The 18,665-nt window shown below is 42.5% G+C and overlaps 5 protein-coding genes across 5 annotated transcripts; 2 read left to right on the top strand and 3 right to left on the bottom strand.

The window, feature by feature from the left end:
- Window positions 1-8: 8 nt before the first annotated feature.
- Window positions 9-1,638, bottom strand: BCIN_07g06730 (hypothetical protein). The gene is made up of 3 exons (XM_001549738.2): window positions 1,038-1,638; window positions 612-974; window positions 9-556 (listed from the first exon to the last, which is right to left on the bottom strand). The coding sequence occupies exons 1-3, from the start codon at window positions 1,291-1,293 to the stop codon at window positions 315-317; spliced, it is 861 nt and encodes a 286-aa protein (XP_001549788.1). The 5' UTR covers window positions 1,294-1,638; the 3' UTR covers window positions 9-314.
- A 386-nt stretch (window positions 1,639-2,024) lies between these two features.
- On the top strand, window positions 2,025-3,158 carry BCIN_07g06740 (hypothetical protein). Its single transcript, XM_024694256.1, has one exon. The coding sequence runs from the start codon at window positions 2,565-2,567 to the stop codon at window positions 2,814-2,816; it is 252 nt and encodes an 83-aa protein (XP_024550045.1). The 5' UTR covers window positions 2,025-2,564; the 3' UTR covers window positions 2,817-3,158.
- A 3,867-nt stretch (window positions 3,159-7,025) lies between these two features.
- Window positions 7,026-8,439, bottom strand: BCIN_07g06750 (hypothetical protein). Its single transcript, XM_024694257.1, has 2 exons — window positions 8,091-8,439; window positions 7,026-8,038 (listed from the first exon to the last, which is right to left on the bottom strand). The coding sequence occupies exons 1-2, from the start codon at window positions 8,335-8,337 to the stop codon at window positions 7,212-7,214; spliced, it is 1,074 nt and encodes a 357-aa protein (XP_024550046.1). The 5' UTR covers window positions 8,338-8,439; the 3' UTR covers window positions 7,026-7,211.
- A 3,590-nt stretch (window positions 8,440-12,029) lies between these two features.
- Window positions 12,030-15,391, bottom strand: BCIN_07g06760 (hypothetical protein). Its single transcript, XM_024694258.1, has 4 exons — window positions 14,998-15,391; window positions 14,849-14,921; window positions 14,558-14,793; window positions 12,030-14,505 (listed from the first exon to the last, which is right to left on the bottom strand). The coding sequence occupies exons 1-4, from the start codon at window positions 15,193-15,195 to the stop codon at window positions 12,466-12,468; spliced, it is 2,547 nt and encodes an 848-aa protein (XP_024550047.1). The 5' UTR covers window positions 15,196-15,391; the 3' UTR covers window positions 12,030-12,465.
- Window positions 15,392-17,121: 1,730 nt separating this feature from the next.
- On the top strand, window positions 17,122-18,412 carry BCIN_07g06770 (hypothetical protein). The gene has a single exon (XM_024694259.1). The coding sequence runs from the start codon at window positions 17,309-17,311 to the stop codon at window positions 17,861-17,863; it is 555 nt and encodes a 184-aa protein (XP_024550048.1). The 5' UTR covers window positions 17,122-17,308; the 3' UTR covers window positions 17,864-18,412.
- The last annotated feature ends 253 nt before the right edge of the window (window positions 18,413-18,665 follow it).

The raw sequence follows: 18,665 nt of genomic DNA on the forward strand, positions 1-18,665 counted from the left end.
AAACGTGTTGTGAGCAAATGGAAGGCTTGGCATTTTGGAAGTTTCGCTGACTAATCTAGCTTGATCACTCGAAACCCGGTCATCGTAACAATCGGTTAGATGCCCAAAACTATTTCAAATACATCAGATATCTTCACTAAATTGCCATTCTTGATACAACCAACTGAAGAGACCGAGAACGGAATATCTCAAATGTGATCCCCCTGATATTCGCCTCTTCACTTCGGACAGCACGAAATCACTCGAGACACAATATGTCCAACAGCTAGAATCTGCTGCAAAGAAAGTCCCATCCCTCAATCTGACATTGTAGCTCATTGATATGCCGAGTAAACAGTGTCTCCTTCCTCTGGCTGCTGCAAAAAGTCGGCCGGGAATTCCGCTGGCATTTGTCGCTGTTGGGCCCAATCTTTCACAGCATCGAAATCTCGACACTTATGGTTTGTGTTGAAATCTTGGTATGTCTCCGGGGCTTCTGGATGAACCCAGATTTTACCCACAACACCAATATCAATTGTACACATCAATTGCTGACGAATAATATCAAGGCATCGGGCTGTTCAAACCATAAAAGTTAGTACCTTTGGGGGGGTTCCGCGCGGTTGACTTACAAATGTGAAGCTTCAATATTGGAATGTCATTCTCGAAAGCGCCTTCTCCTCTCTTTTGATAATAATCATAGTTATACCACAGTCCTTGTCGAAGAAGATTTAAGCAATGAAGATGGGTTAAACCTTCAAGATTGGCTGGGTAACCGCCACCATATTTCTCATTGATTTTAACATGATCAGTAGTGATTCCGGACCTCGCTGCCAATGTTGCAGGAATTTTGATGTCACGATAGTTAATGCCCAAATCATTCCAGGCCGCATCAACCTCTCGGCCTGCATCTTGCCGATACTTATTTGGTTGTAGAAGCGACCCATTAAAACTCATCGTGGTATACGAGAGGCTCAGGTCTTCGAGAACTGGGGCTGTGATAAAATTGTTAGTTACTGCTTCCTTCGATATACGCCCATACGGAATAGTGAACTTACAATATTGCGAGATATAACCCGTGCATATTCTTTCCGTGCTGCGAACCCAACGACCACCGGTCCAAACGCCAATCAAGCAGATACTAACGAAAAATACGAAGAAGACCAAGACTAACAGAATCTGCGAGCAAAGACTTTCCTCCTCTTCTTCTTGCCTTCTATGTTCGGATGCAAGAAGGGGTGTTCGACTTGTTGGCCCCGCCTGACGAGGAACCTCCTCGAAAACATAAATTTTATCCGTAAGCCTAGTTCTCATTTTCAAAATTCGATTATCGACTGTTTATGGAGGTGAAAATTTCCTTCTGAAAAATTAAAGATAAGTGGTGCTTGGTATTATGATGTTTTCGAGGACAACGGCATCTTGAAACTTCAGAAGAATAGGTGATTTCTCTCGACAATTATTGATCTGCGTCAGTGTATGGTTGATGTCTGAGATAGTGAGCTTGAATCGATTGTGAGATAATGATCTGAAGTCAGTGTTGGTCTGTTCTGCCTCTTGACCTAACGGTAATTTCTCTCCAAAACAATGTCTTCACAAGTATGAAACATTTGTACAACTTGAATAAACTATAATATCGAAGATTAAGACTGGGGATTATTCGGATCATCATCGTTATGTCACATGTGAGGCAGTGCTTCGTCTGCTCATTATATCCATTCAGCCACCACGTATTGAACTTGGAAATTCCACCTAAATATCTTCCCTCTTCATCCATTTGCCCTTGAATAGAACCTGGAGATACAGTATCCTGGGGTGATATCCTTACCATTCCATAACAATTTTGTACCACGACACCGGCGATGTTCTCACTTTACAGTTAGCCTGTGCGCCCAGAATTGAAACTCTGTATCACAGTGCTACGTCGTATTGAACCACCACTTCGTATTCTGGAACACAATACGGAACACCCTTACACAATGCTTATATGATGGTTGTTATGAAGAATATCAAAAACCAAGATATCTTCTGATAGATTTTTCTGTCAAGGGATGGAAGAATGTCATATGTTTTTTTCTTCTTCAGACTAGTACATGTGGGATACTCAATCCATAAAGCTCGTCTGAACTCTTTTTAGGTTGTGTATTACCGTCACTGATATCTGACCAAGGGGCGTATTCACTGCTCTTTTTTTTCTTTCGATTTTTATCACTACTACTGCATTCTAAATGTGATTCCATCATTTTTTGAGCCATATCCAACTGTATCTTCAATGAAATTTTCCATTCAAAACCTTCAACTCGCATCGCTCAGCCAGTACAGCTGTACTTCTTGGGCAGTCACATAATCTCTCATAATCTCGGTTCCCGTTATGTACGATGAAACCAAATTCATTACCAGCATACTAATTCTGGTTGCTCTCGTCTGCATGATCATCACCATCGTGTTTCTCTGGGTCTATATATATTCTCGTCAAATTCCATCACTCTCGTCTTTCTCATCTTATCATTCACATCAGATTCTTCTCCACCCACCTCCACGCCCAAATTTCCACGCGTACTCTCTCGAATCCTCAGCATACTCATATCATGAAGTTCCTCCCTGAGTTCGCACTGGCGCTGGCCATAGCTGCTGGCGTGATGGCCGGTGTTTTAGATGCCAGCGCAAGCGGTGCTGGAACTTCGATTTCAACTTCGACTTCGAGCGCAACTTCTTCAAGTGCTAGTACGGCAACTGTTACAACCACCACGACAGCTAATCCTTACGGTGCGTACGGAGAATATGGTAACTATGGAGCGTATGGAAGTTATGAAAGTTATAAGAAGAGAGCGATGAAGTAGTACTACGGAGATCGAAGGTGATTTATTGTCTGAGGGGACTTTGAATTGAGACTAACTGGTGTAGGATGGTCCTGAGTCTGATGTTGATGTGTTTGGCGAGGGGTCTTTTCTGTTCGGAAGTGCACTTTCACTTGGGGGCGGGGGTTTCGTTGGGTGGCTTGGAGGTTTCAATTTAGTTCAGAAGTGCGATCTTCTTTGGTGTAATTCATTTTCCGCACGATCACGACATGGTAAAGAATTCAAAGGATTTGTGGACATTCTTCATTGCAGAGTCTTATTAGGCAATGGAGCTGAAGTAATATTTTTTCAATACAAGCCCGAAATATTTCCCATTCAGGGCTATTTTCAGGAATTAACTATCATAGACTTGTGCGATTCGTGTCTAACATTCAATGGAACTCAAATATTGGGTTGCAGACGTGATACTAGAAGTAAACTTTGCCCTTTCCCCATTGTCGCCATCTCCCATCGGGTTATCGTAGCAGCTAAATGGTGACTGCGAGCAACGAATGGATAACAACTTCTACTAAAATTTAGGATTATTGAAACTTGTAAAAGACTGTCAAGCTGAATCTATTCATCACGAAAGAATCGCTATCCAAGAGCGGTATGATAATCTCCGACTCTTTGCTATATGGTTTGATTGCTCTCTTCTCTGGCATATCTTCAAAATAGTAGATTAGAAGGGTATTGATGCCTTTCTTATTAACCAAGACGTACAGGATTGCATCCATATTCACTAGCATCGTCTTCCAACAAGTACCCGTGAATTCAGACACTCATCGGAGATACTCATCTCAACTGGTTTCGCTCCATCTCCCGGAATTTACAAGTTTTTGGAAATCTTGAATCCTTCTTCACATGACCTCTAAAACACACCTTCAAGGTCATACATTTCCCCAATTTTTCTTAATTTCTTCAATCGTTACTCTCCGCACACTCTTAAAAGATTCTGCAACGCTTCCCCGCCGCATAATTCGAATATTCGAAATCACTGCTTAAACCACTTTCGCTTGCCTCTTATTGATGTCTAAAACCAGCTTTTTTTTGCAGTTATCGTTGTCATTTCTTCATCTTCAGTTTTAACTCAATTGTGAGAAAGGAGAAATAAACTTAGAGGACATGATGGAGCTGAGAGGCCAAAGGCTTGAAAAGAATTGACTTCCTTGGATTGATCCATTTAAAAAGCCAGAAGGCGTTGGATATTCATGACACAGTTCACACCAACGATTGAGGAGATGGAAGGGATGCTTGATTTCCAGGTTGAAATTGAGTCGCGCAATACTATAACATAATTTTGTTGTCCATCAGAACATTGATGAAACTTACTCTTTAGTTACTTGAAGATGCTTGAAGCTCTGTCATCGCTCATCTAATTTTCTCAATGTCTTTATTCGAATCGAATTTTATTGTAACAGTAAGATGCCGTAGGGAACGAAAGCAATTTATAAGATTATGCCTTTCAGTACAAATGTGCCAATGGAAAAGATAACAAGAATGTTGCTTGACCAACAAAAATGTAGGCCTCGTTCGTGTGAAGTAACATCGCTATTGTTGGTTAAAAGACCGAGAGTTCCGCTCGAGATAGGAAAATAATGCTTATTAACCGGACAGCTCGTATTTGAAAAGCGGAATATATCCGTAGAGTAGTTGTTGGTATGCAGTTGGAAGTGATTCTTGCACTTAAGAATGCAATACTGACCTGAAACGAATGTTGCTGTTGGCATGTAATCAAAACAGAAGCAAAAGGCTTCCGATTGAATGCAGTGAAAAGCTATCAGTTAGACGTTAATCATGGAAGCGAGTTTGAATCGAGAAGAATGATGTCATCTTGCCATGCTCGATTGTGGTCGTGTAGAACCTGTCTAGATATTGAAAATTGCAGACTTGGCTCAAACCATGTTTGCCGAGAGTCGAAGCCGCAAGTTTTGAGGTGCAAAATGTGCCTGCAGCGAGAACCATATTGTCGGAACCGGAAGCTATTATTGAATAAACGGGGAGTTTGAGCCATCATTACTTTTTTTTTACGCAAATTGACTCTGCTGGACTAAATCCACATGAACTGGCCTACATAATAATTTTGAATTTGCGTCATTCCTCGCGAAAATGTATACTCCCATCTGCCGAAAGATGCTCAACGAATTCAACTGAATGGAAATAACGAAGAGCATAATTATACTGGAAACATGGGTTATAGAGAGAGTTATCGGGAAGGTGGATGTCAATTGAGAGCAATACAGTAGTTGCGCGAACAAGCTCTCTGTAAAAATTCCCGTCTAGCATTTGGGAAGTCAACAATGAGGCTACGATGACACCGGGTTGCTCAAATTTCGTGTGTCTGTCGATGAGAACCATATCTAGCAAATTTCAACATTGCATGGTAAAGCATCGGATGTACTAACAATCGCAGCATCATTGATCTTGTTTGTCTGATGTTGTACAACCCTCGAGAAGTGAAGAATCGCAGTCAAGGGAGAAGCGAGGCCTTAAGATTAATCGTGATAATGGCAGCATATCACGAGTTCATCTTTTTCGTCAATCTTTGCTCAGTCAAGACTTCTTCAGATGTGCTTCCACCAAACATGAACGGAAATAGTTGAAAAGTTCTTACCATGATCACGTGCACATAGTTCTTCCCCCAATGCTAGGAAATTCGCTCTTTCGCTATTTACCCGACCAGTAAGCCATCAATTCACTCTTCCTGTTACACTGCAGCGTCGCGTCACTGTTATCTCTCAAGCGGAAGATTTCTCCATTCTTATTTAAACTACATTCTTCAGAATGGCTCCATCAATATCTTGTGGGACATCCGATGATAACCTCAAACAGGCGGTGAGCCTCTAAGTGGTACAAGCTTTTATGCTTGGGTCTCCACCATTTCCCCGGAGCCTAAGCGTGTGATCATAACTTTACTGGGGTTAGGGTAGCAGTGTGAAGTATCCTAGTGGGTACCCCAGCGAGGCCAGGAAAGAACAAATTTTCATTGTTTGCTGCATATACGGAAGAGGCTGGTTGGTGGTTTAGCCGTTGTGTAGTAAGTTACACAAGAGGCTCGCGTCCTTTTGGAAGGAGACATCTCCTGCTTACAGATTTCCGATCATGCACCAGGTTTTTTTCTTTCCCAATTCTCCATCTTACGGACGTATTGCAAAATTCAGAATTGCATGCTGATATAGGCTTACTATAACATGATCAGGGCTCGACGCGTCTGATACGATGACTCGTATAGACTAAACCTTAATGGAAGCCATTAGTATGTAGGCGACGAAGATAGATCGCCATGCATTTGCTTGGTGGCCGAAATGAAGACGCCTTGAACCTTATGTGGTTTCCCAGAAACTGGATTTCGATTGTTAAGATCTCTCAGTAGATTCTTTTACCTTGCATCTCTATTTATTAAGGGGCTTAATATTGATATCTTATTTTAAGACGCGTTTGATTGAAATGAAATTCGCTCGAGCGCTTTTTGATATTGGAAATGGCACAGGCTTTCCAGCCCAAGCATTTCTTCGGACTAGCTAATGTATGGCCAAAATCGTTATCAGTTCATCTTCCTCATTTCCCCAACGTCAGGTCCACAGAACAGTCTTCTCAAAAATTCCATAAACATGGATCTAGGTATATGATGTAGCATGTGTATATTGGACAAGGATAATATCGGAGGTTCCACATTTCTGGGTCGAGGAATCAAGCTATCCATGCATCTAAAGTCATCGACAACGTGCTAAGGGGTGAAGGATTCAACTATTCATAGTTGAAAGCCAGCGGTTGCAGGTTACATGTGTAACATCAGGCCAAAAAAACAATTGGGCAGGATCACGCCCTTGAAGCCAATGATAGAAGTCATATACCGGGCGGGTACATGTATCAGTGGATATCCCGTGTTCCCAGACAAGGCAGGCTACTCAAAGGAGTTTCTACGGACAAGCTGCGGGGATCGTGAGTGGTGCCTTTCATCCATGTGCTCGGAGTCTTAATTTTGGCCTGTGGCAATCTTGGGAAAACTGCCCCCAAACTGTCCCCAGACCCTGGCTCCAGACTGTGCACAATGTCGACGTGATACCTTTCGCTAACATTCCCCTAAATGGGCTGAGTGAAATGTTTTGAATGAGTTGCACTCATATCTTCTATGCTGATGCTTTGGAAGTCGCCTTCAGAGTGACTATGACTGTGATAATCAAACCCTGAAAAACACAAATCGCAAATGATTGTCCTTCCCGATTTTGCCAGTGAAAATAATTGCGAGATTGAGAGCAACGACAGTTGATGTCTTCAATTGCTATAAAATATCAAAACTTCTATGGTATCAACCGCTAATTTCACACAAATATTCAAACAGAACCAGATCGATATTCATAACCATTGATTCATTTATTCATGATTTCATTTCCCATCTCAACATCTTCCAACACCATAGGTCCTGTGAAAATTGCCCCCTTGCGCAGAATACGAATAACCCCATTCCCTCTTTGGCTCTTCTTGCGCTTCGTACCCAGGCTTCTCCTCTCTCACTCTTGACATAAGCATCTGGTTATTCCATTGCGGCATCTGCCACTCGTACATTCCTGGATCTGGCTTGAAGATATCATCGTAGCTCCCGGGAACCTCCGGCATTGCCCCCATGAATGTTTGAAAGGGTTGCGAGCCCCAATGATGTGAAGGTCCCATGTTGTATTCGGTAGGCTCAGGAAGTTGGCGATTGAGAGGAGCCTGAGGTAGACCATTTGGAATGGCAGGCCATGTGGTTTCTTCGTAGAGACCATCAAGATCACCGAGTTCAGGCGCTGGAGATTGGCCTGCTGAGTGAATGCTAGATTCTGAGGTTGGTGGTGATGGTATTGATGCAGTCATACCATTCCATGGAACAGGGTGATGTGATTCGAATCTCTGGTGGCCCTCAGCTTCCGGGTATGATCTTCCGCTATCCACCACAATTGTAGATGGCGATCTTGATCTGATGGTGGGAGTGTTCATTGGTGGAGATAGTAATTGGTGACTGCCGACTTGATCTTGAGAATCGGATTGAATGCTGACTTTCATTTTTCTGTCTGCCCTCGTGGTTGTTTGTCTGCGTTTGGTACCTTCTTGTACGTATGATGGTCTTCTTGTAGCAACAATGTTTCCGTCTGCGTCTCTCCAAAGTCTTTTTCTGGTGGCCAATACGCCTAGTCCCTCGCCACCAGCTTCATCATCCTTCTCCTTGTGACGATTCATATGTCTATCTATATGACATGTTAGAATAAGATTTTTGGGGGTCAAAACAATGTCACCTACCAAGAAGGTCGCGACGTCGAAAGTGTGCACGGCAGCGCAGACAGGTATGATTTCCATCCTTGTGGTTTAACGCGTGACGGTGTAAATGTTCACTCCTTGAAAACGACTTTCCACACCCCGCAAAACTACAGCAAAACTTCTTCTTCCCAATACCTGCATTTGTGCTGTCGCTCAAACTTTTCGAACTCGATGTTGAGCTTATTGAAGACGTGCGAGAGGATGATGATGAATTTGCGAGCGAAGACATGTTGATGTCGACGATAGTGATATGATAAGAATGAAGTTCAAGCTTTGACTGTTGTCCTAATTCTAATACTGGTAATTGAGTTCAGACTATATAATAAATATCGAAGAACGGGGGAAAAGAGGGGTCCAGCACTAAGGTATATATCTAGTCACGGAATAATTTCCACTCCACTGACAATCACCCTATCTAACTACTGGCTCAATTTCCATTTATTTAACACTCCAAAGTTTTACCCACTCAAACACCGGTTATCGGGCATGGTGCACATACGTACATGGTAATACATGGTTCCTCCAGGGCTCTCCACAACTAGTTTATTCAAGATTTCCACTGCCACTACTAACAGGGTGTTAGGTCAAACTAGTCAATTGCGAATTGCAACGAATCGACATACTAAACCCCGACCTGTCAATGGGTAAAGCTACCTAGTTGAGTAGGATACCCGTTCACGAATCCTTTGGAAATTCATGTCTTGTGTGATAGGCATTTAGCCACGACCAGAATAGAAATGTGAACCTCATTTGGCTTCATTCCCCATATCCAACATTTCCATAGCGACGATACCGCACAAAAATTACTCGGGTATTAACCTTGTTTATTCTATCTGATTCTCCAACCACGGGTTCTACAAATGCAAGTGCGCTTGTCTGTTCCGTTAACACCCATCACCTATCAGGAATCGGCACCAGTGCATCATGCGTACAAAGTACCCTCGTAGTCCTCAGCCGTTCCCTTGCAAATACCACCAATCATGTTTGTTAAACGTTTTCCCTTCGATGTTACAATTGGTTCCCAAAGCACATGGTATACCAGCATCCCCATAATTTCTATCAATCATTCTCAAATCAAAGGCCGCCAGGTTACCCCTCCACGCAAACCCATGCTTGTGTATATTTATCGCTCGCCGCTGCATCCATCAATTTTCTGTATTGGTTTTTTTCACCTAGGTATTTGCCAATTGCCTTCCTTATCGATATTTTCTCTGTTGATGTATTTACTAAGCATTTGGGGCATGAACTCGAAGATTAAAATCTTCTCTTATCGCTGAGTTCCGACCACTTGTCACCCTGTAAGCACTTCCACGCTACTTGAATCCCTCAGAGCGTTTCGGCGATTCACACCAATCAATCAAAATCAATTCCTATAAGTTTTAGTTGCCTAGCTTCATTTGGAAAATACGGCGACCATCAAGTGCCGCCGTTGGCGATGCTAACGACATCGCTTATTGTAGCTCTGGAACCATAGAGTCAAGGGTGTGCTGAAACTGGGTATCTAACCGATTACCTGACTTGCTAATGCAGTTTAGCTTTCACCCTAAATATCATAAAGCAGCTGCCTTGAGGTTCGTGAGGCTGGACAACTAGAAAAATATGGGAATTCTTCTTTGGGGTCCATAAGTTATAATGAGAATCTACCCTCTGTACGTACAATTCCAAGTAGTTGAAGATCTTCACAACTCCAATCTCCAGGGGCTTGGCTTTTGGTAACTTATGGTGATATCCCAGCGAAAGATGCAAAGGACTTCGGTAAACAATAGCCCGGAATGGGAGTCATATCCGACGATGTCCACTTTCTTCGATCTAAGAAAGTCCACCCCCAAGACTACTAATATCGTACAGTAGCGTTGTTTTTGAACCGGTCACATGAACGGATGTCCCGTCCTTTTCCTTCCTTTGTTTGATCTTATTCCGTGATATCGTCATAAGGATTAGAGTGGAAGCTAATGCTCACCGTCGTTTGAGATCATGATAACACCTAGAATGCATGTGATAAGATGTAACATTACCAGGCAATGACCGTAGCTGCCATGTGTAAACGCTGTCTCGTTGCACATCAATCCTTTCGAACATCTTGGACTTGGAAGTCGTAATCCTCATCCTGAATCCTTTATTTCGTTTCATGCAAACGTCTGTGATTGTACGCGCTTGTCGTGTTTGCACAGTGCTTTTGATTTCGGAGCCCTGTTCCTTGTAGCGCGAGTGAGACCCCAGGCCAATAATTTCCCAACGGATACGCATCATTAACCCACCAGCCATGAAAACGCCACGTGCGGATGATGAGGTCCATTTCCATGGAATTACCAGAGCCATAGACGGAAGGATCGAAACCTGGACCTTTGAGAACCTTTATGGTTACATGGTAATTGACACAAATATATGAACGAAGCGCTGATACCTCATTCGACTTATCTTAACACTGTCTTAGCCACTTAATTCATGAACTTGTCAAACATCCGATTTTATTCCGGTGGGACTGAATGATTGATGGTGACTGCCTTCCAACTTCAGTGAGAACCCAGCCTTGATCTTTAGATATCTTCGACATTACCTCCTTTTCTGAGCTATAACGCGATGTTAGCCGATGGGTTTCCCAAGATCCAATTCCTCCGGGCTGTATCGTCGATCTGGTACCAATCATGGGAATAATTGGATATAACCTACGTACAATGGCTCAAGTGTACTTGATGTTAAGCTTCTTCATAACATACCATACCTCATACCATGTGGGCATACTTTGCGTCCTGAACCCTAAGCGCCTTCATGTCGTATGATTTCCCATTTGAACTCGACGCTACTTTAAGACGCCAATGCCGTTTGCCTCAATAATCTGCCGTAATAAACCCCTTGTTGCCTGACTGGGGATTGCTTCCAGATTGCTTCCAGGTAAGATTTTAAAGGAGAAGTCGCGTGGCGATTGTTACCGGCGATGCCAAACGGATCGATTGAGTTTGGGGGCATATACCTTCCTCTTTTGCTACCATAAATTAGTATGGCTAGTTGAGCGCTAAACCTCTGTGCCAAAAATACACATTGTGACGAAAGCAAACTCCAGATAAAAAAACGTCAATTGCTGACAGTCCGCAGGGAGTCGCGATCTAAATAAAAACTTGTCAATTCATCAAATGCTTGTGAGGAAGCACCCCCAAGTATATATACCTCTCGTCCCTTCGTTTGCTGCCCCAATACCCCATTCTCCTACAAAGTCTAACCATACCACACACCTGCCACTTCTAATGGAAGGAATGCGTTCCGTCCAATCAAGGTCCCGCTCCCACGTCTTCAAGGCAAGAATGGGGTATGAACCTCGAGTGTTTTCGCAATTCTAGGATTTACATAATGCCACCGTCTAACACAGGCACTCTCGTGGTCTTTGTCCTGTCGCTCCCGTTCAACTTTTCCCGAAGATGGGGTTTAACTGGAGACAGAATAAGGAAATGTTAAAGTTTAACTACAATTCCTTCCGGGAACGTGACCGTGCTACAATATCAAAATTCTGCACCTGATCGACACGACGTAAACCTTATAAACATGAATTCATATTCCCATTCTTCAGCCTTACAGAACCCATTCTAAGCACGAGCTGAATACACGTGAAAAGAAGCGTAGCCGCTAGACCCCAATTTCCAGAAGCTTCGTGCCCAGAAATGTTGGAAAAACTTTAACTTACCGACATGCAACAAATCAATTTGATCAGTAAATAAATCCCATCCCATTTTTTCTAGCCCTGTAATCCCATCTTCAATCCCTTCTCGCACATGGCAAACAAGCATTTCGTTCTGCACACCACTACTAGGTTAACCTCCAAGCCATTCCAAGTCACCGGGTCCGAATACTCTCGGCTCCGGCGCCTCCATAACCAAATTTTCGGGAGCACCTCTTCTCACGTAAATAAAATATGTGCCGATACCCTTGTGCATGTTTTACCAAATGAATTGCATTACATTTCTACGCTACCTATGCACTGCATGGCATAACTATCCGCAGCCCCTTGCGACTAGCCGTCCCGTTTCGCTTCCACAACATCGGGATGTAGGACAAATATCTGACAACACCCAACCACATTCTTTATTTGCCATACCAACTTCATTGCCGTTAAAAACTCTCTCAATGAGAAACTTTTCTTTGACAACAATTGAGTAACTATGTAAACCCTGCGATAGCTAACAATTCTGCCCAATTAAAATTTCAACGCTGTAGAGTCAAATACCAATGTTCTTGGACGTATGCCAAGTAAAACTTTCCTTAAAACTATCTTATGAGACAAAAACTTGAAGTCCTTTTCTACCTGTTTCGTCGCCCTTTTGTTACTCTCAATACCATCTCTTTCCTCCAAATTGCCCCTGCTACCCTAATATTCATCGCCGGAGAGTGGTGGACTCTCATTTTGATAAAGCGCAAGCGATATAGCCCTGGTTTTCTCAAACAATGCAGCCTCATCCATTGAGTCGTCTTGAAACTGCGCAATTGACTTGCTGTCTTTCCAATGTGCTTGGGATAACACATCCGCTGTAAGCTTGGTACTTCGTGCAGCCGAGTCGTCATTAGCTCTACCACTGATATCTTTTCCCACCGGCTCGACCTGTCCCATTTCACCCAATGACATCATTATTGCCTTTTCAAGATCTTCTTCCTCTTCCTCTAGCGTTTGCGGCGAAGCTTGTGAATTCCAATTACCTATCGCTGTACCATATTCGGCACTAACACGTGGGTCTCCCGGCATCAGAGGGGGATTGTGATTTTCGTGATCATTACACCATTTGTTGTCGTCATTCACCTCATAAGCGTAGAAATCCTCCCTCTTTTCTAAATAAGTATCTTCATCTTCCAAATATTCCCTCCGTTCTTCGAGAAATTTGTACTCGTCGGAGTCTCTGGAAACTAGAAGCATTTGTTTTTTCAACTGATCCGTCTCTATTTCTATAGCCTTCTTTAATCCTTCATAATCTGTGTATCTGTTATGAGAGAACCAGCGCGAAGAATTCATTTTATCATCAGCCCCAAATCCATTTGCGATAGGTCGCATGTTAGAATCTATTATATCAAGAATGAGACGCGCCGCCCTGTGTCGATCATCTTCGGTTGCCGGTATTTCCATAAAAACTGCTTTATTCCGAATGTCTTGTAATTCTCTCTTCATTTGCTCTACCAGAGTTTTGTCACCATTGGTCTGGCTATTGTTCCAGAGGTTCTGCATTATAGCCTCAGACTCATATTGTAAATGACGCAAATCAGCGACTATCTTACTACTAGATTTCTCTCTCTCTTCCTTCTGGGCATTGGTAAGTAACCTTCCATTAACACGCACCCGTGATCCTCGACTTGGCTTTGGTCCTGAAGTTGGAGGTGGAACTGTTACTACTATATTCAATTCGGTGCCTTCATTGACTTTGGAATCATTGTGAGGCTCTGAAGATTGCTTCGAGGAAGATGAAGAAGGAGGAGTCTTTCGTGGCTCATTTTCATACTTTCTTCGCTTATACGTTTCAAGCTGTTTTCGCTTACACACTTCAATCTCCGTTGTGTCTAATATCCTCACACTACAATATTTATCGACTCTTCCTCTTGCCATTAATTCTCCAGCTTTTTCGTTAGTCAACGGCTCCCACTCATTGCCTTTGTTTTTCAGTTCCTGGTAATGCAGACGGAGAATATTTTTAGGTTCCCCTTGAGCGTCCCAGTCCTCATCTGAAAAATCTTCTTCATCGATTACATGCTTGCGTCTACGCCTTCTGGCTCTGAATTCGTCGGCAGTTTCATTTTGAACTCTAGCTGTAGAGAATATGCGCTGTGAGGCATCAGGCCAATTAGCAGCAGGGACTCCTTGTAAATGCGTCAGAGGAAAAAGATCTGGAAATTCCCAGGGCTCTCGAGGTCGCAACGAATAGTCCCTGGGTTCATAGACGTACTTGGGGCGTCTTGGTGGAGAAACGTCTCCCTTGGACTGTGCACCACCTACGCCATTCATTTTTACTTCATTGTTAGAAAGGAACTTTGGTGTATCCCTAGAACATACGTCTGCAAAGAGTTGGCTTTGTGAAGGCAATTGAGCTGCTCCCAATTTTGACGAAAAGAACAAAGGTTGACTACCTGGCCGATACTTCTGAGGGGAGCTTGGACAGGTACCCGGCATCTTTGGAATATTGTAGCTCCCAGACTGTTTGGCGTCGTCGTCTGGCACAGGATCTGCTATCTCAGATCCTGGAAAAAAAGAAGCTTCGCTTTCAGTGTCGACATTGTGGTTAAAATTCGACTTCGGATCAAAAATTAGAGGAGTGTGAAAATCCACCGTGATGTTTCCATAGGAAAGAGGTGGGGGCCAGCACATGGCAAATTGAGTAGGAGCGCTTAGATTGATATTTCTACCATGACGCCTTTGCAAGATGTACTCCTGGGTAAGGTTAGTGAGTTAGTTACTTTAGGACTCTCTCAGGAGTACGTACATCCAGGCTTTGAGACCAATTGCCGTCGTTGAACATGTCCGAGCTTGAGCTTGTGGAAGGTTGACTACTTTTATGGTTGCATTCTGGTTTCAGTAAATGGTATTCTACTGGTCCATATGTATCTAGCTTTGCCTTCATACTTAATCGATCTTTTTCGGGTGCAGATTGGTTTGCTACGTATTTGGGTCGCGGTATCTTTTCTCCAGCTTCCTTTCCCGAATTTCGTCCGCCACGAACTATGTTTATCGCATTAGGGCTTAGCTATAGAATAAATTTGAGAATGATACGTACGAACTGAAGGTCTCTTCGAAATATCAGGATACTCTGTTGATACCCTGAGATCGTGACAGCTTCCATTGTCTTCCTACACATTGGCACGGATTAGTTCTTGGAGTTCAAAATCTTATGAGCCCTAATCCACAGAGCTGTTGTAAAATTACCTCTCTTAACTCTGAATTTGTTCTTGTGTAGCCTATATCATCACTACCTCGTATTTCTGTCACCTCAGGAAGTGGTATTTGTGTATCAATCGGCAGAGTTCCATCGGCAGATTGCGGGGAGAAGAGAACATGTTTTGTGTGAGTGAAGCTCATCGGATGCCTTGAGTCAGCCGGTTGCGAGTTTACAAGATTTTCCATGTTGCCGGAAAGCACCGAAGAATATCTCAAAATCTCACTAGTTATTGTTCGAAAAGTTTCAGGGCCTTTTGTGGTGGCTGGAAACTATTCAACGAGCGTTGAGGGTGCTATTCTTCTAGGCCTCAAGACAGAATCTGATGTGTAGAATTGATATGTATAATTTCAAAACTATAGAGAATAAGCGTATTATCAATACGAAGATACTGGTGAATCTGAAAGTACTGATGTATGGATGAAGTGCATTGTTTTCTTTTGAAGTATAAACACCTTCCAAATTCTTACAAGGAGATAAGAATAAGATAAATTATTCATTTGCTCTTGCTTTCACTTCTATACCGCGCACACTCCCCATGACATAACTCATATCAAGACGAAGGTGCATCCCAATCTAGAAATTTGATGGAAGGTGCAGAAAATGAAACAACGAACGGTTGTCATATTGAACCTTAAAAATCAAAACATGCTCGTCTATATCCCTCAATCATAATTCGCATCCCAAAGCAATTTTTCCTTCGCAGACGAATCTGGGGATAAGCTTATATGCCCAGGACCGCCACCTTCATCTAGCTTCGCGTACTATTGTATTGGACGGCACAATTTAAAAGCTGCTGCAAGCTCATATTCGGTATATTCAAACGTATTTGGTCCGATCTCTTGTCTTATTGCTTCTGAAATATCCGCGATAGGTCGCCACACACCACAGCGTTTTACCTTCCTGCGAAATACGCTGTTCATATCGCAATCTAACTAGGGAATCCATGTTGCCGCAAACCAGAAAATACTGAATATAGCAGCCACGAACAACTACCCGAAGGAAAACCCCTACTATTATGATTGCCAGAATTGAATTAATAGCATGAAATCTTGTGAATTTGTTGCAATAGTGGAATTTTATTTTCAAATGTTTGATAGACTATTTGAGAACTATTCTTTGAAATTTTGAGGAACTAAACCTGCTTCATATTTATCTTTCACGTTGATATACTCCTAATCATTCTCTTATGTAGGGTAGAAGTTTAGGTTGTGCCAATCAAACTCAGAGGCTGCTACCATTGGCGACTCTTATAAGAACAGCTTCCACCACGATTCGTTGATAGCAGTATCGGTGAATTCGAATTTTCTATAATTACTGAGATATTTTGGACATGAAAAATAGGAATGGTAGAAAATCGGCGAAACAAAACTTGCTTCGACGTCCACAAAGTATGACAATTGATACAAAAAGAAAAGGAGGGAAATTCATGCGCAAGATTCAATCACGTGACACCACCACTTTTTACTCGAGTTCGTCTCGATTACACCTGATTATCTGTAACAAAGATCTTGATATATTGTTTCAATGGCCAAAAGAACCAACAAGCGTTATCCACATCTCGGCCAAGAACGCACAAAGTTTACGAATCCCAAATTTGACCCCCATAAGCCACTCAGCAGCGAACGTAGTCGAAGTCGAACAAACGACATTTTTCAGCCCTACATTTTGCACCATTGCGGTTCCTTTATCGCTCCTGATTGAGATTTACTCACAGTAAAAAGAAGTCTAACGCTTAGCCTCCTTTGAACAAATTCCACTGAAAGAAGGTTTACCGAACTCCAATTGGAATTCAATCGACCTTTGATCGCGATCTAGATCACCATAGAAGTCTTTGTTGATCTGCGGAACATGAGCCTTCCGAGCTTGGCATAAACCAATCCTCCTCTAGATAGACAGCTTATGCGAGCATGAAATAATTGAAGAATGCCATCGTGCGATGGTGTTATGATTGAAACTATTTGCTGACTACAGAATAAAGAAGGCTAGATGTCGTCTTCTTTTTCTAGTTGAGACTTTCTGCAACCGTTACTTTCAAGGCTTGACTTTACGGAACTGTCTATGAGAGCTAATTGGCTAAAGTTCAGTCTAAAAGGAATTTTCACGTTTTTGCAGGGTATCGCATAGCTAGTGATGAAAAAAAGATGAAGGTCCTTGTGATCTTCAGGCAGCTTTGAAAGTAAAACAGAAGGGGGTGCGTCCTTTCAAGAAAATAAAGAAAACAATTATAAAGCAAGTGTCAAGTCCCCAGAATCTGAAGGGCCTGTACAGAAAATATCTACTAGGATATTACACAAGACTATGAATATTTTCAATACAGTAATTCTATGTCTCTTCACTAGTATTCAGCTAGCTATTGCTGATACCAGTACCTCTATTTTATCATCATGTTCAACCCAATACTCTACTAAATCTAATGCCGTAGTTAAAACTGTCACAACAAAAAGAGGCGAATATAACTACGCTTCCAACTTCTTCTACAGACCTGCTCCAACAACAATTACAGTGACTCTTCCTGCTACATATACAATTACCACCACAACCCAAACGACTGACCCTGCAGCAGTCAAAGCAAGGGCTACAGATCCCGTAGTGATTGGTGTTCACGAAGCATCGAAGAAGCCTCGAAGCCTTCCCAATGATGCCTCACGTGGAATGTCTCTTCCAAGAATTGTGCCTAACAGGTTCAATTTTCGATCTCTATCTCCAAAACCTTTGTATCCTTACGTAGTATACTGTGTATACCGGATCACGCGAGTCTCAATCACGACCGTTACAGGCGCACAACAAACAATAACCAAGACTGAGGCCCCGAAATACACAACGACGACGGTAACTCAAACTATAACGCTATAACGGCAACATTCGTTCGAGTTTAGGGTGCTTGATACTTGGCTAGTTATCGAATCAGACTTACGGAGTCGAAATTTCACCACCATAACAACTGCTTTTCGTCTAAAAATACACGATAAAATATGTACCATGCGAAAAAATGATTTCATCCGTTGAGCAGACACGCATCATAACATTCGTTTTGGGTGCTGATATTGTGGAGGATTTCTCTATATACCAATCCATACAAGTTCTGGTAGTTCTACACCAGATATGCACGATTGGGATTTGAGTTACGGGGCACAACCCTGAAACTTTTGGGTTTGATTTTAAAAGCAGACACTATTCTGATATAAGAGTAGGCTGCGCAAAAATTATCCACGCCCGTGGGTACCCTTTGCATAGCCTTTACAGTAAGACGAGTGAAGGAGATAATTGAAAACCGAGTACATCAATATGAGGAATCCACTAAACCCCTAGACAGTATGTTCCTCCAAAAGTTTGGTCATGTAAAGTACAAAAGTAATTTGATCTTATCACTGATGCTGAAATCTACATCATTTTGTCCCGGCAATGTACTTACAACTGCCTTGTGAATCCTCGAAGTAATCTATTATGATGTTTGCACCATCGGTAAATAGAATTTACAGCTACACCGTACTGCACTGGGCTGGAGATCTATAGGGCTAGAATTAATCCCCTTCAACAACTATGAAGAAAACTTTCGATGATCGGATCAGTCACCATGCGTAATATTTTGACAATGCAACTTCTTATGATCAGACACTCACAGTTTTATGAACAGGCATGGTGAAGGCAAACATCT

The sequence above is a fragment of the Botrytis cinerea genome, chromosome 7 (assembly GCF_000143535.2).
Source record: "Botrytis cinerea B05.10 chromosome 7, complete sequence".
In the NCBI taxonomy this organism is placed as follows: Eukaryota; Fungi; Ascomycota; class Leotiomycetes; order Helotiales; family Sclerotiniaceae; genus Botrytis; species Botrytis cinerea.